This window comes from Archocentrus centrarchus, unplaced genomic scaffold, assembly GCF_007364275.1.
Source record: "Archocentrus centrarchus isolate MPI-CPG fArcCen1 unplaced genomic scaffold, fArcCen1 scaffold_172_ctg1, whole genome shotgun sequence".
NCBI classification, from domain to species: Eukaryota; Metazoa; Chordata; class Actinopteri; order Cichliformes; family Cichlidae; genus Archocentrus; species Archocentrus centrarchus.
This window is the reverse complement of record NW_022060217.1, coordinates 3307-29085: the sequence shown is the minus strand read 5'-3', so window position 1 is coordinate 29085 and position 25779 is coordinate 3307. Positions and strand designations below refer to the sequence as shown.

Sequence of the window (25779 nt, the reverse complement as noted above, 5' to 3'; positions counted from 1 at the left end):
CAAGTCAAAACTGCCATCTCTACTGGTGGGACACAATTCTTAAATTGATAACCTGTTTTAAAAAAACAAATACTGCATTTTTTTTTAATTAAGATGGGAATATTCTTTATAATCTGGCTGTGTTATAAAAATGCTCCCAACTTTGCTGCTGAGATCTGGGAATTACCAAGTGTGACACAGCTTACAGTGGTTTGAAACCGAAACAACATCTATAAGTGAAAATGAGTGTGACAAGTAATCACTAAAAGACCATGTTTTAAACATCCATTAGAACTACTTCCTGGTTTAACTTCTACATAATACTTAGATTTTTTTTTTTGTGCGCACCTTTGTGCACGCTTTTTGTATGTGGTTTTGCTTTCCAAATAAGTGATTTGGGCAGCTTTAATTATCTGACATTGATTGTCTGACGAGGCCTTTTTACTATTATGGAGCCCATTACGGAGTGGTAAGTGTACTTGCCATTTTTAACTGGTCTCAATAATGCGATGGACAAATTACACCTGATCGTTAATTGAGATTATTATTGGCTGACTGACATCTCGTTAATCCAGAGTGAATATCCAGCAGATTTCCCAGACATGGATCAAGCTGGGTCTTTGACTAATAAATTTTTCAGTGGTGATCTTCTAGTTTTTATGGCAGATGGTGGTTCATTCATCTAATTGTATATTTTTGGAACTGAAACTTTGAAAATAAACTCTAGCCTAAACCTTAACTGCACAGATTTTTTTTTTTTTAAACTGTGATACTTTTAGAGCCCAATCAATACTGGAATTTTTTGGAAATAAAAACTATTATCTAGCTATATCAGCTGATCTTTATTTTACATGCATTATTATGTGAAAATGGAAATATTGGAGTCATTGTTAGTTTTCCAGAAATTTCACGTGGTGAACAGTGCTGAGCATATTGAAAATAAAGGAGTCTGAGCACGCTCTGCTGGAGATATGAGATGACACAGTTTCTAAATACCTTGCAATTATTTTTTGGGCAATTTTAAAAAAAAAAGGTTTCATACATACAATCCAATTCATCTGTGATAGGTCAATATCTAATTGATTTTTTTTGGTCTGGCTTTGTCCTTGTCAGTGTCTCATAATCTGGTTATTAAATTATTTTGGTTTGTGTGTTCATGCAGGTGGGATAGACCAGCCCAGCACGTCCTTCCTGAAGTCACTAAAGGAGGACTGACTTTTCAGCAGTGGTTACAAAGGTGGAAATTAGCTGCAAAATCCTCATAGTGGATGCCTCACAGTTTAATAGTATGGCAGATACCTTTCAGCACCTTTCAAGGTAGAATTATCACAATGTTGCAGATATGCAATGCACAAACGGTGTTTTTCATTGTTATAATTACTCCATGTGTAAATCAGTCACTAATAAAACCTTTTAAAACGAAATATTTGTTCCTTCTTTGCTTCCACACATCCATTGAAGTTGTTTAAACTGCCTCTGGCACCTGTATTGGAAAACCAAGCTGAATCCATTCTGAATGAGCCGTAGGTGTCTATCAATAGCCCTGCATCGATCTTTCTCACAGTCAGCGCTCGGTCCACCGTGGAGCTTGTAGTTGTGGGCACCGTTGTGGAGTGTGCAGCCATCCTTCTGCATGGAGTAACGCTGCTCCTTTGTAGCAGTGAAGGGGGAGTGGAGCAATCTGATTCTTGTGAACTCAACTCCTCCCATCGCTGCGACTGCGCAGTTCAATTTTTCACTTTTTTTTTCTTTTTTTCTAATTTTTTCACTCCTACTCTGGCTTCCGGACGCCAAGACAGACCGCTGCCGCCGAATTTAAAGAGACAGGCGATAGTTATTTTAAATACGATAAACGGTAACCATTGTCTCTGAGCTTATTTTCCGATAGTTCTCGTCTGGGCTTGTTTAATTCGATGGTGATGTTTCATCGAAGTCGCCAGGAGTAGCAGGTTGTCTGTCATCAACATTCATTCTGCTGGATTTCCCGTCCTTTTTGCCTCTGCCCAGACTGTCCAGCTAGGCAGAGTAGGGTTGCTTGCTGGCAGGCTGGCTTCCCGACCGAGAGCAAGGTTTGTCGGCTAGCCAACAACTGGAGGTAACGCCGAAGCTTCCATCTTAAGTTGTGGGTAGCGGCTCTCGAGCCTCCTGTCGCCGGGATAATGGCGAAGATTCAGGCGCACAGCACCGCGAAGCAAATAAACCAAATTCAAGACAAGCCTTACGTTATAACACAAAAGCAAGTGCAGCAGCAGCACTTCCAGAAGCTGAAGGGTAGGAGACAACGGACATGACAAGGGAAAAGTGCTCAGAGTCAGAACCATTTTGTTCGTCGGATCATTGCATTGGATTGGTGCTCTCTTTTTTTTTTTTTTCTTTCTCTCGCCTGTCGTCGAGAGTAGTGAAAGGAACGGCTGGCTAGCGTTAGTTAGCTCGTTGGCCTATTAAAAGTAATTCATTGCTAAACAGCCTAACGTTGATGTTAATGTTAGATTTAGAAGCTGTGCATCGTTAGTGGATGTGCGAGTGACGGTGGAGTGGCACAGTTGGTGGTACTTTCTCATTTGTGATATCAATAAGTGCTTCTGTGAGCAAACGTTAACTCAGACCTCGTTTGTGGGAAGTTCCTCCTGTTCGTTTTTTCAGCCACCCCGAACAAAGTGGAGGACGTCAGCCCGGCTAGCCGAGAACGGCTATTTCAGTTCATTAGCAGCTTCATTACACGTTTCTTTGTTATCATAATGTTTAATATGTCGTACTGTTTTTGTCAACGCGACACTGTTGGCCGGGGACCAACTGTGACTAAACATTGTATAACTTTGTATGCGGGTAGGTGTTGCAAGTGTTGGTGGAGTTATTATCGTCAGTCGCACTGGCTCTTGGCTAAACGTTAGCTACAACAACCCTCTTAAGATGTGGACTATTTGTCACAGTGGCTTGTGTGAAGACATTTTTTCCCTCTTTTGTCGCAACCTAAACTAGCCTAGCTGTGGTTAGCGAAAGAAAGCAGTGGAGTATTGAACAAAAGCTGCTCGGTGTCTCTTGTGTATGCCCAGTTATTTATTTATTTACGTTAGTTGGACAGCTTGTACTGCTAACCAGAGGATTTGTTGATGTGGCACTTTGGCTGATAGTGAAGAAAGCAATCAGTATTCGTGTTAGTTCATGTAACACTCGTATATAGCGCAAATCTGTACTATGGACTGCCTGAAATTTCATAGTAGAAATGTCAAATAAATGTATTTATTAATAATACAAAACGTAGCATTTGAGATGTGTAAACAAGGTATTGCCCAATTATACGTGTCCCTGTTAAATTATACACCATGGCCAACATAACTAGATGCTGGGAAAAATGCTGTTCCATATATCCAGTAGAGACTGCCTGTGCTTTGTTCTGTACTGATGGTTTTTTTTTCTCTCTTTTCTTTCTCTCTGTTTAGGTTGAAGATGCCTTGTCATATCTGGACCAAGTCAAAATTCGTTTTGCGAATGACCCTGGCATATATAACAAGTTTCTTGACATCATGAAAGAGTTCAAGTCACAGAGGTACCCAGTGGGCATTTATGCAAACAAACCCACAAGCAACTACAGGAACACATAGGAAGCACATTACTCTGCCAAAGCAAATTACCTGTCTTGCAGTTTTAATGAAAGTGATCCAGATCTGCTTAAAAATGCAGTGGGATCTTCATTTACCCATGCTCCACCAAATTTTATGAAATTTGGCTTGATGGTTTTTGTGTAATCTTGCTGACCAACAGGCAGATGTACCTCTGCGAAGGTGAAAATCAGAAGTAATAGTGTTTTAGCAATGCATTTTAATGACATAAATTCTCATACATACTCTTTAGATGGTGATTGTGGGACTTGTGTGTGGAGTTTCATTACTTTGTGAAACATAACTACCCAAGGATTAAACCACACAATCTGGAGCTTATCAGTGCATATAACAGCAGATAGTTTCTACTGTAATTATACAACAGGTATTATTATCTTGAAATTAAAGGGTGGACTAAGAGGATTTTATAATTAGTAAGTCTATTGTGTGTTTTTTTTTTTAAATAATAAACTAAGCTGTATAGCTCTGATTAAGCATTTGTTTCTAATTTTGCTTTGCAATGTTTGAGAGGAAGTTAATCTTACTTTGTCAACCAAACATCTAAAATGTCTGCCTGTCTTCTTAAATAGCATCGACACGCCAGGGGTGATAAACCGTGTATCACAACTGTTCCATGGACACCCAGACCTCGTCTTGGGCTTCAATGCCTTTTGCCACCAGGGTATCGGATAGAGGTTCCCAAAAATGGGATGGCTTTCCTTCAGGCTCCGTTCTCTCCACAGGTGAGATACTCGCTCTTAAAAAACAAGAACAAGTGCTTAGTATATTCAGATCTGAAATTTACAGCAGCAAGGCAATGTACAGTAATGTATGCTGAAGGTACTATATGTTTAAGACCACAGAACATCTTAGAAGGAAACAGGTGTGCTTCTGCTGCACTGAACTTCAGCTGAATGCAGTGCCTCATGAAGGTTTCACTACAAAATGAGAGAGCAAATTTGTCTGTGTGGTAGTTAAGTAAAATTACAGCTGGAGTGCTGCTTTTCCTGTACATATCCAAGCTGTGTGTAAAACGAATTTCAGAGATTAGGAATCCATATTAGATTGATACATATATATGATGTCTTCAGTCTGATACAAAAATAACTGGAGTGAGGGATTTCTAATGATTTCAAATAATGGCAATCAAAACCAATTTGCCTCAGCTCAGATTGAGTTAAATCCATTTTTATGTATACAATTTATGTGTTTTAATTTTTTCCTGAAAGTACACAGAATGAATGCAGAGGCCATTTTCAGCCCTTTCACTTTCTGTGTACAATTTATTGTTTTAAGTAAAAGTTAGAAACTAAACTGCTGTGACGTTCTGTTCTGTGAGAAAGGATCTTGTTGAGGTAGTGGATGGCATGATAATGGGGCAACCTGAGGTGAAACGTTAGTGTTGTTTGGGATTTGCATCAGAACAACTTTCCTTTAATATTGAATTTAGATTACAAATACATACATTTAGATAGAAATTCAATCTCTCTGCTTCCTGAACAGTAGACATAAAGTAGGCATTTTTTTCCCCCTAAAACTTAAGGTTTCATATAAAATTAAGGCAAGCCTTTTCTGTTGAAAATCATTTTCTAGCATTTAGTGCACTACATTTACTGTTTACCTTTCTTTTGTGTACATTTACAAAGTGTATATAGAGTTTATATACTGCTATAGGAGAGATTGAATACAAACCCACTGAGGGAAGTAAATATGTGATTTATTTCTGTAGCAACATGAGCACATTAAAGTTGGTTACAACATAATTTTAACTGGACTGGCATATTTACTTACTTACTTACTTACATTAAGCAAATGACTTACAAAGTCATTTGCTTAATGTATCCTCATACAGCTCACCTTCACTCTACCATTGCTTTTCTGTGCAGGTATCCCCAGGCTCGCAGGGGAAGAGTCCAGCCACTCCTGCAGTTGCTGCGACCTCGGGTAGTGCCTCTTCCACTCACTCTGAAGTTGGACCTACCCAGACCAGTGAAGTGAAGGTGGCCTCATCAGAGCCCCTATCTTCCTCAGCAGCAAGGACCTCCAGAGCCTCCCAGCAGACTTTCTCTTCCTTTAACTAGCAGAGAGAGCCAAAATCCGGCCACCACCTCATCTGTGTCCCCACCTGCCTCAGAGACGAGCCCCGTAGAATTTGATAGCGCCATCAGCTATGTAAACAAGATTAAAAACCGTTTCCTGGACCATCCAGAGATCTATAGAGCCTTCCTAGAAATTCTTCACACATATCAGGTACTGTGGAAATAAAGTCATTACATTGCATATTCATAGTATAGAATGTGTAGTTTTTGTTTTGGTTTTGTTTTTTGTTTTTTTTGCAAATGCTTGAGTATTGTTTTTCTTTTTTCTTTTCCCTTACCCACCGCCCAACAACATTTCAGAAGGAGCAGCTAGAGGTGAAGGAGAGTCGAGGGAGCCGAGGCAGCAGTGGAATGACAGAAGATGAGGTGTTTTCTAAAGTTGCCAGTCTCTTCAAGGGACAAGAAGACCTGCTGGCTGAGTTTGGACAATTCTTGCCCGATGCCAAGAGATCACTGGTCAGTCAAGCAGCAGTAGAGAGATTCATAATGTTCCACTTTAGAAGCAGATAAAAAATGTAGAAGGTTGGAACAGAAACGGTCTACAGTCAGGCATGAAAGTAACATTTCCCTTTTCCAGTTATTTATTTTTTTTAAAGATTTCTTTTCAGGCTTTTTTGCCTTTATTGGGCATTTTAGCAGTGAAGAGTAGACAGGAAGAAGGGAGAGAGAGCAGGGGAGGACACACAGGGCAGACTTGAACCTGGGCCGCTGCATTTCAGTCAGAGGGCACATGGCCCGCCCGCCCACCGAGCCAAACCGGCAGCCCGTTTCCAGTTATTTTAACAGAGTTTACAACAGTGACATTTTGTATATTTACTGCTGAGAAATGTTAGGCTGATAATGTTCACATATATTAGTCACTGCAGTAAAAAACCTGCTTTTTTTCCTTTGTACTTTCACTTTCCATTGTCAAATCTGCACTTCAACCACATTTAGAGCTTAATGATTCATTGAGAACATTCATTAAGTGTTTTGATACTTACCGTTCAGGGCACTTTTCAAGCAAATTTACCAAGAATATTTTATTTTGCTTTTGAACTGTTTGAATTTAAAACTTCGAAAAAATGTAGTTTTTCTGTTGATCAGTTTTCTAAGAATATGTTAGTAGTAGCCAAAGTCCCAAAAGTAAAACTGAGGGTTTTTTTTTTTCTCCCGTGTGCCTGCTCTTTTGTAGTTCACTGGCAGCTCCTGACTGGGGAAAAGAGCAGCTGAAAAGGACAGAGGAAGAGGACACGATAACCAAACAGAACAAAAAGAGACCCAGGCCCATACTTCTTCAGCATATGTCCCCACTGCTCAAGGTAGGTTCTCTCTTTAAAGGGCAGTCACAGTCAAGCAGCTAAAAGTTGTTCATTATTGGCAAAAAAATTAGGTCTGTTAGATGCTAGTTTTTGGGATCGTTCCTTAAACTTTATCATCTTGTGAAATGGGGTTTTGTGAAGTATTTGCGATTGATTAAAAAAAAAAATGATGCTCAGCTTTGAAGGGAACCCTTGAATTATTGTCCTGTTACAGACACTACAGAATGGTTTAAAATTACCAGCGGCTGAATTTTAGCATCGTAACCTTCTTTTCTTTTGGCCATTTCTTTTTTTTCCATGTACAGATAAATGTTAAGTAACACAGCAACAATTTGGATAATGGAGGAGATGGCCATGTGCCACACCAACATTTCATTGAAAACAAGTACATGCCAATAAATGAAAGTTCATTGAATTTAAATTTATTTGAACTTTTAAAATCATCTACTTTTAAATCTGACATATAACTAAGCAAAACATATAAAAATGTTTGCCATTTATGCATATTGTTGTGTTGCATATAAGCCCTATGATGTATGTCATTTACTTTTATGGACAGTAAATAATGTACTGCCACATGCTGCACAGAAATTGTCCCATAATCCTGTAACATAATTTATCCTATCCATGCAGTAATATCATAGGTGTGGGATCTATAGATAGTGTGTATATAGATAGTATGTGTGTGTGTGTGTGTATATGTATGTATGTATGTATATATATATATATATATATATATATATATATATATATATATATATATATATATATATATATATATATATATATATATATAAAGTACATAAGTAATATTTATTTTGCATGTTGTATCATTTCTATTTATGCACTAATATGGGCACTACTTAGTTTTTCATACGAAGTTAACAACCTCACACATAACATACTGACATGAACAAAAATGATTATAGTCAAGTGAACTTCATGAATATATGGTCTAAATATTCATATAACGAAATAATACTTAAGATGATTCAGGCTTATATTTTATTTTAAAAATATTAATGCTCAAAAATAAATAAATTTAACGTGGATTGTGAAAAATGGCTGCAAAGCAGGAAAAAAATCCCATGTTTGTTACACTCCAGTCTGCAAAGAAAGTAGAAATATCAGTATTAACTTTTTGTCATATTTTTTTGGACATTAAAAACTGAAAAAGCATTAAACATATTAAAAACTGGTATTAGAGGAAATGCAAATGTGTTACATCATAAAATATATATGCACTCATGGATGAGATGCACCCAGAATGGCTAACCGAAGGCTGAACTGTACTGATCCCCAAGATCCCCAAAAGGGACTGGTCCCATTCAGCTACTAGACCAGGGGTGGGCAATTCCAGGCCTCGAGGGCCAGGGTCCTGCAGGTTTTAGATGTGTCCCTGATCCAACACACCTGAATCAAATGGCTGAATTACCTCCTCAGTATGCAGTCAAGTTCTCCAGAGTCCTGCTAATGACTTCTATATGTGATTCAGGTGTGTTGGCTCAGGAACACACCTAAAAACATGCAGGACACCGGCCCTCGAGGCCTGGAGTTGCCCACCCCTGTACTAGACAATAACCTCCCTCAGCACAACATGGAAGCTCCTGTCAGGCATCATAGCAGTTAAGATGAATAGGCACATAGCCAAATCAATCCAATCCAAATCATTAACAGGACTGGCTACAGATACCGACTACAGAATCAGCCACCTTCTCTATGTGGATGACATCAGGCTATATGCCAGGAGTGAACGAGACATCAATTCACTGATCCAGTGAATCTACAGTGATCTAGAGCAACAACATCGGAATGTCATTTGGACTGGAGAAGTGTAGTCAGAAAGGGAAGGTAGTCAGATGCAGAAACAGAGATGCTCCTGAGACAATCCAAGACATAACAGGGTGCAAGATGCTAGCAGATAGGGCAGTGGCAGTGGCGCTAGCCTTGCAGCCGGAAGGTTGCAGGTTCGAGCCCCTGTCCCTGTGCTGCTTTGTGTCCTTGGGCAAGACACTTAAACCACATTGCCTAACGGTAGCGTCGGTCTCTGGCTGCATGACCGCAGATGCTCGTCTCTGGATGAGTGATCTGGAATGATCATTTTGTTGTGTGCCTTGTGCGCACACTGACAATGAGTTGAATTTAATCTTAATCTAATACATGGAACGCCATAACCATATGGCTGGCATAGTATACATGAACATTTTTGCCGAGTATGGCTTGGAAGTCCTGAGGTCAAAATGGGATATGCACCCAATGGTGGTTGAGAATGACCGAGCTAAGATTCTGTGACATAATCAACCAGACATAGTGGTGGACAAGCAGAGGAAGATGGCCATAGTGATAGATGTAACAATGCTGAGTGATGGCAACATCAGGAAGAAGGAACATGAGCAGCCCAAAAAATATCAAGGGCTGAAAGCAGAGCTAGAGAGGATGTGGAAGGTGCAGGTAACGGCGATGCCCATGATAATCGGAATCCTCAGGGCAGTGATCCCCAGACTGGGAGACTGGCTCCAGCAGATCCCAGGAATGACATCCAAGATCTTTCTCTAGGAGAGCAGAGAGTCTTAGGGACAGCTAAGATACTGCACAGGACCCTCAAGCTTCCAGGCCTCTGGTAGAGGACCTGAGCTTGAAGGATAAACAAAGACCACCTGTAGGGCGAGTATACTGCTAAAAAAAAAAAAATGAAAGGCATTTTTTTTTTTTTTTTAATCAGCATCAAATCAAGTGTGTGTGTGTGTGTGTGTGTGGTGTGTGTAATATCTCCTTGTTCAGTCTTTTGTATTTTTCCAAAAGTAACTATAATCACGTTGATAACTAAAGTTTGTAATGTTCATTTCTTTTTTTCTTTCTTTTTGTATTTAGAAAAAAATGAAGTATTCTTGTACCAAAGATCAGTCTTTTGCTTCGGTTGGCAAACATGGAGTCTTAAGAGAATTTTCCTTCTTTGATAAGGTGAGGGATCAGTCTTCAGGGCAAGTAATGTTGATATTTATTTTTTTCCTGTTTGTTCTAGACTATTAATCTCCTTTTATTTTCCTTACATCCTCTGTTGTTGTCTTTACATTTTTTTTTTTAAAGTGATGGGTCTGATTTTCTTGTCAATCCACTTGTCATTTAGGTTCGTCGCCTGTTTAAAAGCCAGGAAGTATATGAGAACTTCCTGCGCTGCATCGCCTTGTTCAACCAGGAAGTTGTTTCAGGAGCTGAACTGCTACAGCTTGTCACTCCTTTCTTGGGGTGAGTGAATGCAAAGATTTTTTGAGATGGCTAAAATGAGAAAAACAAATGTGGAAATTGATTTAATATAGTAGCTGCAGCAGTCCCTGAGCCCTTCCTTGTGAGATAGGACATTCAGGCCACCTTAAGAAATATTAAAGTTACCTCTAAATGGTGGCGTACTTGAATTTATCTGTGATTAATAATTTTGCCCATCTGCTTCCAGGAAGTTTCCTGAACTATACACACAGTTCAAGTCATTTCTCGGGGACAAAGAGCTCTCTCATGCTGTATCAGGGCTGTCAGATCGTTACATGGAGGGAGGAGGGGGCAGGGAGGTGGATTATGCCTCCTGCAAGCGCCTGGGGTCCAGCTATAGAGCACTGCCCAAGACCTACCAGCAGCCTAAATGCAGTGGGCGCACTGCCTTATGCAAGGAGGTATATCCACTTACATGTTATCAAACAGAGATCACAATATAATTTAATTGCTTTTGCATGCATTTTTGCCCTTTTCAGACATGCACTCCTTTCTATTAATTTGACAGCATCTTAACAGGTTGACTTCATATCTGAATTTACATATGTGACCCCATCTGGCAAAAGGAATCAGAAGTTGCAGGGGCTAATTCTTAGGCAACTAACTATGAATCGGTAGTGTATTGTGGGTCATTTCCAGCTTCACGGGATGATTTTCACAACAAGGGAGAGATTGCTTACATGTTTTGAGTGCCATTATTATACCAATGATGCCATCATTAAAATGACTTTGCATATGAAATATATTAGGTATCCAAAGTAATGATGACATCACAGGTAGCCAATCATACACGCTGGTGCCTAAGAATTAACCCCTGTGACCCCTGTTTGCCAGATTGCGTCACACATCATTTTTTCAGCATGTCACAAGCTTGAACTGCATGCATACAAATTAATGCTAGACATGCAGAAGAGTATGATTGTGTTACTAGTGCATGCCTTTTATTGTGTCTTTGTGAATTGCCCATCTCACCTAAATATCTAATTGTTTTTGAGGACTCCTTAAACTGTAGTAACATAAGGGGGACATAAGCAAGACAACTTTAGTTTCTGTCTCACACCTTCAGGCTGCCAAATAAGAGGATGTCTCAAAGCTCTTCCTTTATGAAAAAAAACTGCTGTGTATGTTTGTACACGCTTATGCACACAAGGCAGAATCTAGCTGTCAAGGTTTTTTTTTTTTTTTTTCTTCCTTCCCCACATTTATTTCATCAACACTGATCGATAAACATCAGAGGCCATAAGGTAGCTTGCATGCTTTTAGCTACTTGAGGCAAACATGCAGGCCTTTATAAAATCATACATCATCTTCATGAGTGTAGACTTTCTCTCATTAATTTTACTTAGCAATTTATATTAAATATTCAAAAGTACAGGTTTTCTAGTAAAATACTTACTCGCTTAACTTTATGTTAATGACTTTAACATGGTTAGGATGTGATGTGACAGAGCAGATTAATGAGGCTCGTCAGTAATGAAGATAAACAATACAACGGTAACAGGCGGTGTTTTTTAATTTTATGCTTCAGGCTGTTTGTAGGAGTTTTTCCCCTGAGGTACAGTACTGTGCAAAAGTCTTGCAGCACCCCTCATGTCTTTATTTTGCTTCCAAGGAGCCAGACTTTCTTGTCATCTTTTTAAAGTGGTCTTGAGCAATAGTTCTCCAGGCTCTCTGAAATTCTTTCAAAGTTTTTCTTTGGCTGCCTTTTTAATTCATTTCCAGTCCAGTCCTTGTACAAGACCATTTCAGAAGAATGGTTGGTTTGTTTTTGTTTGTTTTTTTCGAACCACTTAAGTGACCTGTGAATGATTCAAGCATAAAAAGGCACTTAACTCAAGAGATGACCCAGCATTTACAATTAAGACAACTTGGAAAAGAACCAATTGTTGTATCTTTAGACACTTTGTTACTAGAAGCATGTTGCAAGAGCACATTTGTTCCCATTTCTTTAGTTGAATCTATGAAAAATGCCAATGATAACATAGTTTGACAGGCATAAAACTGTATTTTTGCAACAACAGGGTGACTCTCAAAAAACTATTAGCTGGAAGCTTGGCATATCTTGGAATGGTGTGCAGTGTGTCCTTAAAAAATTTGAGGAAAACTGGACAAGTGGAGGACAAAGAAGAAGTAGCAGGCCTAAAAAAAAAAAAAAAATGAAAACTACCTAGAGAACAGAACAAAAGGCAGCCAACATCCAAATAAGAGCTTTGAATGTCCTGGAGACTACTTAAAGAAATCACAAGAAAGCTTGACTAAGAGTGCAGGCAAGGTTGTCATAACAAATGTTGGTTTTCAAGGTTTCCAACTTAATTGAGATAAATTGTCAATCCCTGATCAGGACCAAAGAGGAAATGACACTGTGTACTTAATTCCCTTTTCAAACCCTACCTCACCTACACCAGTGTGGCTATAAGACCAGAGTGGTATAGAAGGTTGTGACCTCATGCACTATATGTCACTTTATGCAACATCTATGTAACATTTTGGAGATATGACAAATATTGTGTGCTCTAGAGCTATCATTGCTGTAGTGGGTGTGAATGAAGCTGCGAGCCAGTCTTCTCACATTTTTTTCACGTTATTGCCACCTGTATTTTAGTGAAGTGGTGGGAAACCACAGGAGGAAAGTGTATTGCTCGTGCATGTGTTTCTGTCTCAGTGCAAAGTACAAAAAAACAGGAACTCACTTGTGAAAATGTTGAACTAAAGCAAAAGGTTACCCATTAAGTTAAGTGTACACATATCCACCATTAACAACGTGTTAGCTCAGTATTATGCATGGTGTGATGCCAACACTGGCTCTGACATATTAGGATTGTATTTCAGCAGTTTTCTTGCTCTTACTTAGCAGTCATTAGAACATATTGAAGAAAAAAATCCTAATTAATGGCCTAGTAGTTGGTTGTAGATTATGGTTATGCAGAATAAGGCAAGTACTTTATAAGGAGAAAGATAAAATAAGTAAAAAAAAAAAAAAAAAAAAAAAAAAGTGAAAAATAAGTGACTAGCATAAAGAGGTTTTTCCTTTGCTTATATTAAAGTTTCATGTAATGAGGTCAACATATGTACAAGTAACCACTGTGAGCCAAAAGCTTGTCACCCCACCATTTGGGCGGGAGGCCAATTTTTCAACTTTGTGAACGTGCTAAGCTGAGAACCGTGGGCCCTAGGGTGTTCAAACTGACATCTACTAAATCTTGGACAAGTTTGAATCTTGGCAACCTTGACCTCAAGGTCAGAGGTCAAGTTTTCTGAAAATGAATGTGATAACTTGTGAACAATGTCACCTAGGACTTTCAAATTGATGCTATAGATGTACCATAGATCTACTAAAAATCTTGGATGACTTAGTTCTTGCCATAAAAATGCCAATAACAGAAAGTGATATGATTCTCAGTGGTTTATATTATAATTTTAGCATTTCTTATTCCTGGTTCTTACTTAGCTTGAATTGACATGGTGAATCAAGTCACTCAGGCTCATGTGCACCCCATTAAGATCTAGTGAGACCTGGTAATTATGTGTTCTAGAAGTTGTACTTCCAGGGGATTTGTGCCACCTAAACTTTATGCTGCCAGGAGGCTGAGGGGTAGCACTGGCAGCTAGCAGTATTTCTTTCCTTACTTTTGGCTCTGTTTGATTTCATAAAGTAAGCATATCCTTAAAATGTTCTCTCTATGAGGCATGCTGTCAGCACTGTAGCCTCACGCACCTGCTTTTCAAATATTTTGTGAGGGGCAGCCAATCAGAAAAAAATTGTCTTATAAAGGGAGAGGCACTACAACAGATTGTTTGAGACAAACGATAAAGCAATGTTATTGTAACTTAATTCAAACTTTCTGGAGTCCAGAGTAAAAATATCAAGGTGTAAATGAGCATAAATGGTCCTCTTTAAAGTGTTACCATTTATAAAAAAAAAAAAAAAAAAAAAAAGTGTGTTGTTGTGACATCTTTGGTTCCTGACAGTTTACTGATACGTCTTTATCTGTATGTGCACAGGTATTGAATGACACCTGGGTGTCTTTCCCCTCCTGGTCAGAAGATTCGACCTTTGTTAGCTCTAAGAAGACTCCTTATGAGGAGCAGCTGCATCGCTGTGAGGACGAAGATTTGAGGTATTTGCGTCTTCTATGAATTTCCCTCTTGGATCAATAGTTATCCTAATAGGGAATCTGTTTCCACTTTTTTAAATAAGTTTTATTTTGTGACCCTGCTTTTTAAAAGGAGGATATTTTGCGCTTAAACACGTATATCACATGGCACTAAGCTGTAGTTGATGCCCTCTAAAAGCTGTCTGTAACACCCTTTAGCTGGATGTTGTTCTGGAGACAAACTTGGCCACCATCAGAGTGCTAGAGAGTGTCCAGAAGAAGCTGTCTCGCCTCTCACCAGAGGACCAGGACCGATTCAGATTAGATGACTGCCTGGGCGGCACCTCTGAGGTCATCCAGCGTCGTGCTGTGTATCGTATCTATGGCGACAAAGCCCCTGAGATCATCGAGGGACTGAAGAGGAGTCCTGCTACTGCTGTGCCTGTGGTGCTGAAGAGGTCAGAACAATCTTTTTATCACAGAATTCCCCAGCAACATCTGAAATGTGCAGACACTTTAAGCATTATAGCCTACAATATTCTTCCTTATGCACATGAATTAGCATTATGTTAAACTGACATATCTTATGTTTATGTCATTCTGACTATAGAAAGAAATTGTTGATTATGCCTCTGTTTACAAGACCAGCTGAGAGGCTTAAGCAAGTGACAGTATGATGGGAATATTCAATTGCTGACAGCATGAGTAAGATCCTTTTATCAACAGGGAGGTCCTTGTGCATCCTGCTACATAAATAGTTCTTTCTGAATAACTGACTTTTTCCTTCCAATCAAACGTGAAAAAATTGCACTGGGGTGACAAAATATATTACAGTACATGGGTGTTTGTTTATTTATTTTAAGGCATCAATTTAAAAGCTTTTCTTTCCTCTCCAGGTTGAAAGCTAAGGAGGAAGAGTGGCGAGAGGCCCAGCAGGGTTTCAATAAGATTTGGCGGGAGCAGTATGAGAAGGCCTACCTGAAGTCCCTTGACCACCAAGGGGTCAACTTCAAGCAGAATGACATGAAGGCCCTGCGGTCAAAAAGTCTTCTTAATGAGATTGAAAGCATCTATGATGAGGTAAACACTCCTCTATCTGCGACCTTACATGATGATGAAAAGATAACAAGGTGTGAAGCCTTATACAGCAGTCCTGCATAATTGTTGAGGTTCTTTTGGAGACTCACGATAAAAGTCAGATTCAATGAGATGGTATAAAAGGGTTTATTATAGTGTAACCTGAATATTTTCAAAAAAATACAAGAGCTCATTCTTTTGCCTATAATTAGGAAACGGGAGAGTTACACAACAGCCATCAGCTCACTGAGGCTGTTTGTTTTTAACTTGGCTAAACTTCCGATGATTCTGAGCTGCTTTAGGATTTTCTCATCCATGTTGACATTACTAAAGTGGACCTATTGTGTTTTTGTCATTTTCTGTAAGTTTAATTGGCAGATGATCTCATTAAACATGACAGATGTTTAGGTCTGCATATGTGAGGGTAGTCCCTACAAGCCAAAAGCGCAGGTTCTCCAAACACAGGGGGGTATACTTAATATTGTTATCCCTGCACAAAAGCTCTGACCACCAGCCACACTACCTACTGTTCCAGCTTTTTGTTTACAATGGACAGCCGATCAGAAGACAGCTGCCTTATAGGGACGGTGGCCTTTAAAAGGAGAGGAGTTAAAACTGTTTTTCCAATGGGATGAACTGAGGGGCTGCACAGAGATAAATAAGGATTATTTTGAATTGTGAGTCATGCAAAGCTACTCTAGTAGCATCTGTAATAAGAACATGGATTTATATTGTTCCCCTTAATGGTTTTGCGCTACCATGGCTCCTGATGTTCCAGAGCAACCAAGTAAAGGACCTTGAGTGCAGGTAGTTTGTGTATTGCTTTTTGTATAGGGATATGAATTTCTCTGAGGTCAATGAAACCTCTTGGTATCAAGGATTTCCATGTTTTCTGCTTAGCCTGTAGGAGTTTATTTTTCTGCTGTCTGATTTTCTTCTTTTTGTCTCAGCGTCAGGAGCAGAGCACAGAAGAAGGTGGTGTTGGCCAGCAAAGCCGTAATGGCTCAGCCTCATCCAGTGAACCTCACATGGTGTTTACTTATGAGGACAAGCAAATCCTGGAAGATGCTGCCTCACTCATCATCTACCACGTTAAACGACAGCCAACCATCCACAAAGATGACAAGGACCACATCAAGCGCATCATCCAGCACTTTGTCCCTGACCTGTTCTTCTCCCGTCGCGGTGAGCTCAGTGACACTGAAGAATGACTGATGAGGAGGCTGAGCCTGAAGAAGGAGGAGAGAAAGGAGGAGGTGGAACCGCCGCCACAGCAGCAGGGGGGAGGAGGAAATGGTAATAATGCATCAGGAGCAGCAGCCAACAGTTGTCAGTCTCAACCCCAACCTGCGCAATCCACAGTCCCTGACCCAGTCCCAACCACAGCAGCAGCTCAACGGTGAGTCCAGAAGGAGGCGCTGCAGCCCATCCCAACCTGCAGAAAACGAAGCCTCGACCACCTCCAGTAGCATAAGCCAGCCTGCTGGATCCACGTTGACCCCGGGGTCTACACCTATGGAGACGAGCTCGGGTGCAGCTGGGGAGAAGGTGGACCTTCGTGACCCCGAAGCAGAGCACAGAAGGAGCTGGATGGTGTCTACAACCTCTTCTTTGTTAACAACAACTGGTATTTCTTTTTGCGGCTGCACCAGACTCTGTGTTCGCGGCTGCTGCGGGTTTACCGACAAGCGGAACGGCAGCTGCTGGAGCATCGAGCTGAGCAGAGCAGAGAGAGGCTGCTGATGGCAGAGGGAAGGAGGGAAAAGGCATGTGATCTTGCTATGGAGCTCCGCCTCAAACAGCCCAGTAAGTCCAGCTTCTTTTTAGAGTTGTTCAAATCTTTTAGAGTAGTCAAGTTTGCTTTTTGAGTGGCGTCAGTCAGCTGTGATGTGGACTGGTAAGCTCAGTGTACATTAAGTGGCTGTTTTATTCCAGATTGTTGAACAAAAATCTGAGCTGTAATGTGCAGTTTACTTCATCAGGATGATTCTGAATCAGAATGTGCTTTTAAATTGGTGTTACAGTCACACTATTAAATTAATATTAATGTTTGCTATGTTGACTTTGTTCATAATCTTAGTGTAATATTGTATTTTGTTTAGGTCAGATGGAATTTTATGGTGAAAGATTTATTTTTGGTATCCTGAATGGATTTGCAAGCAGTTGAAGGCACGTCTCTAAAATACTGTTGTTTGTTACTGTTATTGTATTTCTTAGAGCTCTAGGTTAACCAGCTTTCAAAAACCAACTATGGTTTGAGACCAAAATATTAAATTTACTGTAATATAAGACAAAAGCCTTTCATTCTCATGTCGAAACTCATGAAACTGGAACCTTCAAATATTTGTTACTTTTAACAGATTTATTAAATAGTTGCTGATAACTGACTTGTTGCAGCTCATCTGTAGATCAGCTCAAACACATATCAGGCAACCACTTTTTGTAAATCACTGCTATTGGTTGCTATTGGTTGGGAAAGAGTCTCCACTGCAGATACTCTGATGATTTAACTGTATATTATGAGATGCTGCTCTAAGAAGTGCTATCCTTATGTTTCCACAGGTGAGGTGGAGTTAGAGGAGTACTACCCTGCCTTCCTTGATATGGTACGCAGTCTGCTTGATGGCAACCTGGACTCCACACAGTATGAAGACACGCTGAGAGAGATGTTTACCATCCACGCCTATATTGGCTTCACCATCGACAAGGTCATTCACAATATCATCCGACAGGTAGGCAGTTTTACACTCAGTTTAAATCTGTAATGCCTTCACTATCTAATGTGAGCACCATCATATTCTAATCCCTACCTCTTTGACTAAAGCTGCAGCATCTGGTGAGCGACGAGGTGTGTCTGCAGGTGGTTGATCTTTACCTGGCTGAGAGGAAGCGAGGGGCAGCTGGGGGGAATCTGTCCTCGCAGTGTGTTAGAGCAGCCTGGGAGACCAGCTACCAGTGGAAAGCTGAGAGAGTCATGGCTGAAGAGAACTGCTTCAAGGTGAGCACAACAGATTAAACATTTGACCCTGACACACAGCTGTTGTTTGAAGTAGTGAAATTATTTCAGATTATCACTGCAGCACTGCTCTGTGATTTTTAGAGGACAGTAAAAATTCCAGAGCACTAAATGTACCCATAATAGGAAAGTGCATCACTTAAAATGTTTTTGTAGAGGAATGTTTTATGGACAGTGATCAGGATTGTAGGAAAAAAGCTTCAGCCGGCTCACTGGGCCATTCTAAGTACCGTAAGAGTTTTTTTCCAAGGACTCATTCTTTACATGTTTCTGATGCTGTTCAAGGCTTTTGCTGCAGTTGATTGAAATTTTATGTTCCATCTAATCACTGAGATTTAACCACATTATTATGGACATAAAATTATTTTGCATAATGACAGCCAGCTGTACCACAGCATGATGAACAAATTCTTTCTTAAAAATATAATCAGCTATTGCAATTGCCAGCACCTTTCTTTTGTACAAAACTTTGATAAAAGGTGGTTAATACTTCAGTATCAATATTAAGGAGAATAGACACGCTTTTCTGGCACGCAAATAGTTTTTTAGTGAGATTTAGCTGTCAGGATTTGTTGTGCGGACTTCACACAGCTCTAACCTTGCTGAACAGCCCAAGACAGCAAATTCTTGCACTGTCTCTATGAGGCCAGTAGGGGTCCCAAGGGGCACCACACCAGAAAGCACTGATATTTCAAGAAAAACTGGCATTTTTATCCTCCTTCCAATGAGCTACTGTCATTAACAGAGGTGGGAAGTACTTAAGTAGATCTTTTAGGTATCTGTACTTTACTTGAGTATTTATTTTTCTGACTACTTTTTACTTTTACACCCTACATTTTTACACAAGTATCTGTACTTTCTACTTCTTACATTTTCAAACAGACTCGTTACTTTTTAACATGTCAGAGAGAAGTTTGCATTTCTGGCGCCGTCAAACATAAAACGATCTGAGCCTAAACGGAGGAATAATAACAGATAAGAGACAATCATACTGGTGTATCCTCCATCCCCGGGGCTTATTGGGTACTAAGGGATTAAATACGCAAACCCATATAATTAATGTCTCATTTATGGTGCCATAATCAGGGGTTACAGCGGGCAGGACCAAGTCCGTAAGTTGTACTCACGGGTTATAAACAGCTTAGCTAGTACTGCTAGCTAAGCTAGCACTACTGAAGAGGAGCGAGCATAAAGGGAGTAACGTGTGGCAGGTAAATGCAACGTTTCTAAATGCTCAACAAATATCAGCAAACACACAAAGTGTGTGCAGTTTGTCACACAGTGTGTCTGCTAGCTAAAAGAAGAGCTGCTGTATTTCAGGGAGAGGAAAGAGAGAGAGTAGTTCACGCAGAGATGGAGAAAGATGTAAGAAAGAGGACAGGAGAGGAAGGAGAGAGGTTAGATTTAAAGGTAAGGACTGCAAAACAAACTGAAGTATGCTGACTTTGTGTAATTAAAAGATTGTATGAAAATACTGTAGTGTGTGATAAAAAGGTTAGCTTGTTGTACTGTATTTACAGTAAAGCTCTGTGTTGGTGCACAGAGGCTGTGTTCATGGTCAGGGTTACAGGTTACATCAGTGCAGCAGAGATGAGTTTGAATCAAAGCTGATGCTGATGAGATTCATTCACTGAATCCAACATTTCTACAGCCTGTATGCTGTCAGTGTAGGGGATGGAGATCAGCTCAGATAGCTGTGAAATACTGGGTTACATCTTTGTGAGTTCAGTTCATCCACACAGAGCAGTAAACCTCAGAGCAGCAACAGGTCAGCTGATCACAGCCTGCACACCAACACCACCATTGTGGAGTTCACAATAGAAAGTTGTGATTCTTTTCCCCATGCAGAGCCACTACAGCTGATCTTAGGGTTCCTCCACCTTCTGAATCCCACTGTAACCCCTGAGTATCCTCATGTTGGTGTTTAGGTGGAGGCACAGTCACTCTCTACTATGGAGGACACAGAGAACAGAGCTGTGTTTAAATTCCCTTTCACAGTTTGTGTCCTACATAACAGATTCAAGCTGAGTGCGTTCATTAGGATTAAAATTTAGATTGGAATAACGTTTGTGTTCTCATGTATTATTTTATATTATTACAATGAGGTTCAGTTAGCTTTACAGAAAATAGCAGGTAGAAATATTCTCCAAAGAGCTACTTTTACTTTCTTACTTTGAGTACATTTCAGAGCCTGTACTTTATTACTTTTACTTAAGTAAAGAAGTTGAACCAGTACTTCAACTTTTACCAAAGTATTTTTTAACACAAGTATTTGTACTTCTACTTAAGTATAGAATGTCAGTACTTTTGCCACCTCTGGTCAGTAATGACAGACAACCTAATTCAAAGTGTGATTCTGTCAAGGTGACAGCAGCATTTAGTGGAATAGTAGTGACACAGCGTGTAAGTATAAAAATGTAAGCACAAACGCAGCCTAGGTAGTGTTTGTTTTTTTTAAAGTAATTTTTAAGTAATTTTAAGTAAACCGTGACTGCTTAACACTTTAGTTTAACAGTGACTAAAGTATTTTAATCTTGTAACTGTTGCACAGTATTGTCAACATAATAACATTGAAATTAAAAAATATTTTCTACCTGAGATGTTGTCTTGGGTTGAACTTTTTAACCACTTGGTTAAAGCCTTTCTTTCCCACCATATAACCGTGTCAGTCCTTTCCATCCATCGTTTGCTCTTCCTGTAATATGAGTGCAGCTAGCAAGTGCTCCAGCGATTCTCCGTTGAGTCATTTGTTTACATTTGGGTCACACATCACCAGCTGCTAGTATCTTCTCCTTACGTGCTGTCGTGTCCTGGTGGTTCCCCATGGTGTGTTTTTGCCTCAAGTAGTGAAACAAGTTTGTTGTTTGTGCTTTGTTGGAGGTTGTTGAAATGGCTCCCTTTCTAGGTACTAAATTGTAAATTAAAGGCTGACATGCTGCTCTCGCTTTCAGACATTTTTTGGGTTTGCGTTGTGTGCACTAGGGAATGTATACACATGGGTTGCTGTAAGTGATATTTCAATAGTGCACTTTTTTTTAAAATCACATAAAAGTGCAAATCAGTATTATCATGGACCGATGTAGCACAGTCCTACTGGGAACTATGTGTGAACACTTCACATCACAAACCCACTTCTCCCTCTCGGCCTCTCTTTGGTTGGGTAAATATAAAGAGCTACTTTTACTTTAAATATTTAAATACTGTATAATTTTTTTCTCTTCAGACGTTTGGTATCGATCTCTGTCCAACTTTGGATTTAAGTGGAATTCACGGCGATACGTTTCTGTCCATTTGTGCAGGATTTTGGGGTGTGAAAACAATTCAAAAAACAGTGTGTAGCCTGATTATCATGCTATGTATAGGTACGATAGATTGATTACTTGGAAATGAGCTACAGCTCATTTCAAAGGAGAAGTGTGAAAAATAATCAGATTAAAAAACAATGGTGTCTCACAGACCAGTTGTTCCACGTTTTTTTGATACTGCCCTCTAGTGACAGTCCAGAGCTACCAAATGGCCTGCCAAGCTCTGCACAACCACATGGGTCCCTTTAGCCTTTAACAGTATAGTAACTGTTTAATGGAACACAGCACAGGCCTTTGTCACATGGTTATATTATATGCTATTGCACTGGGGAATCTGTTGCACACTACACGTTTGCATCAATTTTTTTTATTCAGTTGTAGTGAGACAGTTCACATGGTCTTATTTATTTTCTTCATCAGGTGATGTTTATCCAAAACAAGGGTCAAGTGACGATGACCATCGAGCTGCTGGACACTGAGGAGGCCCAGGCTGATGATCCACTAGATGTTCAGGTAAACACTTATTTAGTTATTAATTTCTAAACTTGTTTCCACACCAAAACCTTAAAATAAATAATCCAACTTATTGGAACTTGCTCTCTCCTGTCAGTGCCTGTCGAGCTACATGGAGCAGTTTGTAGGAACAGAGTCCAGCCTGTGCTCTCAAGCAGAGGGTTACTTCTTCAAACCTGTATTTCTGCCCAGGTATGACAGTTAAACGTGACATGCACTGCAGCCACTTTTGAATGTATAAAGCAGAATAAGCGGAATAAAGTTGTGACCGTTTACCTGGTCAAGGATTTCATTACATTGATAAAGAAAAACAAAAAGTACATCTGAATTCCTGCACACCCTCAGCATTACGTCTTTATTTTTTTAATAAACTTGGTGCTGACGTGATGCACTCCAACTTTGCACACAGTTCTGTGTATTAGACATGACAGAATTTGTTTACAAACTTCAAATGATAGTCAAGTAAATTTGACTACACTAGTGTATATTGGTAACCTGATTTAGGGGGGGGGGGGGGGGGGGGGGGGAACAAAAAAAAAAAAAGTTTAGCTGCATAACATAAGACATCGTCAAAAAACAAGCTTTTACCCCCATACTAATAAATGGGGACCTAGCTCATGTTTTGTTTGGTTAGTTGTGCTTCAGTTACTAACGTTCTAGGAGCGTTTGTTCTCACAGTTATCTGATGACACATCTGCTGTCATCTCAGATAACATTTGTAAAGATCAGCAGGGAATAACAGATGTCATTCAGTGCAAATTTTTGTAATCCAGACATTGTCCTGATTTTTCCAGGAACCTGCGCCGTTTCCGCCGTTGGCAGGTGCGACAGGTGGAGGCGATGCGTTGCAGGAGAGAGTGGCACCGCCAGCTGGGCGTGGAGAACGCCGGCAGTCTCGACTGTCGATTTAAACTCAACACTCACAAGATGGTGTTTGTCATGAACTCTGAGGACTACATGTATCGCAGAGGGGCCCTGGTCAAGGCCAGGAAGGTAGGTCGGCTTCTGTGGTTTCATTTTAGACATCATCTTCCATGTGGGTCTCATCAGTGTTCTGGTGAATCTGTCAAGAAAATCCAACCCTGCTAGTTTTCTGCTTGTTAATTCCGGTTTTGAGTCTTAGTGATGGGTCTGACAGTTTGTTTTCTTCCTCCGCAGTCGCAGCACAGAGTGGCAGCAAACCAGCATGAACGCTTTGACAAGTGGCACCAGAGCTGGCTGACCAATCACGTCACAGCCTCGGCTGAACGCTCCGTACAGAACTGGCTAATGGGCGAAGATGAGGAAGATCTCATCCCCTGCAAGACTACCTGCCTGTCGACCGAAGTGAAGGGTCAGAATGTCAACAGATACCAGGTTCATTACAGCAGTAGCAAAGCCCCTTCCTCACCGTAGAGGCCTGCACAGAGATGGACAGTAACACACACACAGGTAAATGCATGAACGCAAAGGACATACGTACACTAAACACAGACATAAACAGCTGCAGTCGCATCTCTCCACTTTCGTCCACAACATGCTCACTCATTCACTCTGACTCATGGATGAAGAAACTGGCAGAAATGCAGTGAGTCAGTGAGTGAGAGGAGCGATGATGTGGGGACAAGGGCCAACAGACAGTGAAGTAATCAATAAGAGTGAACTCGGCCCTGATTGTGGAACACAACGGGACAAATGGAGTCATCATCCTCAGCGTCTTCATCACTCAAGCTTCTGTGGTGGCAGTAAAGTTATTAAGACTGATGGACAGAATCAGCCGATCAGGTGAGAAGTCATGAGATCTTGGAATTTGTTTGAGAAATGTGAATGTCTGTTTTTTGTTTTTTTTCCCCCCCTTTCTTTTTTTAAGTCAAGTGTAGTTTTTAGCCTCTAAAGCCAGAGAGCCTTCTGCCTGTTGGTTGGTTGGTTTATGTGTGTTTATATGGAGAGATTATGGTAAACGTGTGTATGTATGTGTATCCTGCTCTCTTCATTTTGTCTGATTGTAGGCCCACTGCAGGCTCTACAACTATAGTAACTGCGTTTTTACAGTATGTGCATATATACATATACACAACAGGGGTCCTGTATTTTTATATATGCATCTACACAGGTTGATCAATACATCTAAAGATCATGTGGTTCTTTACAGTGTTTGCTGTCAGCCAACTCTTGATGTTTGTCGTTCATTTTTTTTGTTTGTTTTTTTTGTATTTTCCCCCTTTTTTGTGTTGTAGCTAAGCAAGTTATCACTGGGGCAACAAGAGTCCTTAAGAATAATTGGTTTAATATTAATGAAGATCAAATTATGTATCATATTCATCACCAAATGTTTAATTTTGCATTGTCCTTTTTTGCATACTGACATTGAAAATAAAATCAAAATATCAGTGTTAAAATAGAATGTATAACATTTATCCTGTATCAGTTATCATAAAATAAACAACCTAGTTGTGAACTTCTTAGACACTGACTGGCAGCTTGTTTGTTGTCGAGTTTAACACATGTGCTCATTGATGCAACTTAGTGGAGCAGCTGCATGCTCAAATAGAACCTGTAGAGTTAAGAAAAAAAAAAAGATTGTCTGACAGAAAAACTAAGCTAGAGCTCAAACAACAGCTGATTGGCAGGAAACCTGCAGCTGCAGTTAGTCACATATTTTTAAAGGTATGCACTGTGCAGTCTTGAGTCACCCCTGATTTCTCTGTATTTTACTTTCCAGGATCCAGACTTTCTTGTAATTTTTCTAAGTCTTGAGCAGTAGTTCTTCAGGCTTCTTGAAGGTCTTTGAGTTATTCTTTAGATGTTGGCTGCTTTTCGCCACTCTTTTAGACCAGGCCTTGTACCCATGAATCACTGAAGCATCAAAAGCTGCTTGATTCAAGGGATGAACCAGTGTTGTATCTACACATAACAGACAACTTATCAAAGAACCATGCTGTTAATAAATTGCCTAAAGATACAGTCACAAACACAGAATCTGTTCCCAATTCTTTAGTTGAGTCTATGAAAAATGCCAAAGACAAGTTTGACAGACATAAAATGGTATTTTTGCACCACCACCAACAAGGCGATTCCAGCATGGTGTGCAACAAGTGGAAGAAGTGGCAGGCCAAAAAAAAAAAAAAACCTAAACTCTTCATCTGCTGTAGATGGTTATCTGAAAATGATCTTGTCCTTCAGTTGATCCATCTACTGTTTGCAGCCTTAGAAACGATCTCAGTGGAAGAGTGGCTGTCAGAAAGCCATTAAGAAAGGGAAAAGGCTAAGATGTGCCAAATTACACAAGAATTGGACTGAGAATCAGTGGCCACATGTGGAGGAATGAATCCAAATTTGAAAATTTTGTTTTAAATCGTTGTCAGTATGTCCAAATGCAGTCTAGGCTCTGTCATGGTTTACGTGGCTACATTTGTTAAAGTTGATAGAATTATGAATGCAGAAAAGTGCTATCAAATTTTGATCCACCATACCATACCATCTGGAAAGTATCCGATTGGTAATGACTTTATTTTTCAGCATGACAATGACCCCAAACACACTGGCACACTGC

At 40.0% G+C, this 25779-nt stretch overlaps 1 protein-coding gene across 1 annotated transcript; it reads left to right on the top strand.

Annotated features, from left to right (window-relative positions):
* The first annotated feature begins 2129 nt into the window (after nucleotides 1-2129).
* On the top strand, nucleotides 2130-24479 carry LOC115775528 (paired amphipathic helix protein Sin3b-like). Its single transcript, XM_030723037.1, is given in 26 exon segments — nucleotides 2130-2250; nucleotides 3421-3526; nucleotides 4169-4248; nucleotides 4251-4321; nucleotides 5465-5614; nucleotides 5616-5828; nucleotides 5978-6133; nucleotides 6852-6865; nucleotides 6867-6978; nucleotides 9850-9939; nucleotides 10106-10224; nucleotides 10430-10643; nucleotides 14245-14356; nucleotides 14551-14794; nucleotides 15233-15416; nucleotides 16364-16619; nucleotides 16622-16676; nucleotides 16678-16734; nucleotides 16736-16989; nucleotides 16992-17219; nucleotides 17976-18145; nucleotides 18238-18411; nucleotides 22155-22247; nucleotides 22345-22439; nucleotides 23042-23240; nucleotides 23406-24479. Coding segments are annotated over 26 exon segments (3795 nt in total). The 5' UTR covers nucleotides 2130-2138; the 3' UTR covers nucleotides 23643-24479.
* The last annotated feature ends 1300 nt before the right edge of the window (nucleotides 24480-25779 follow it).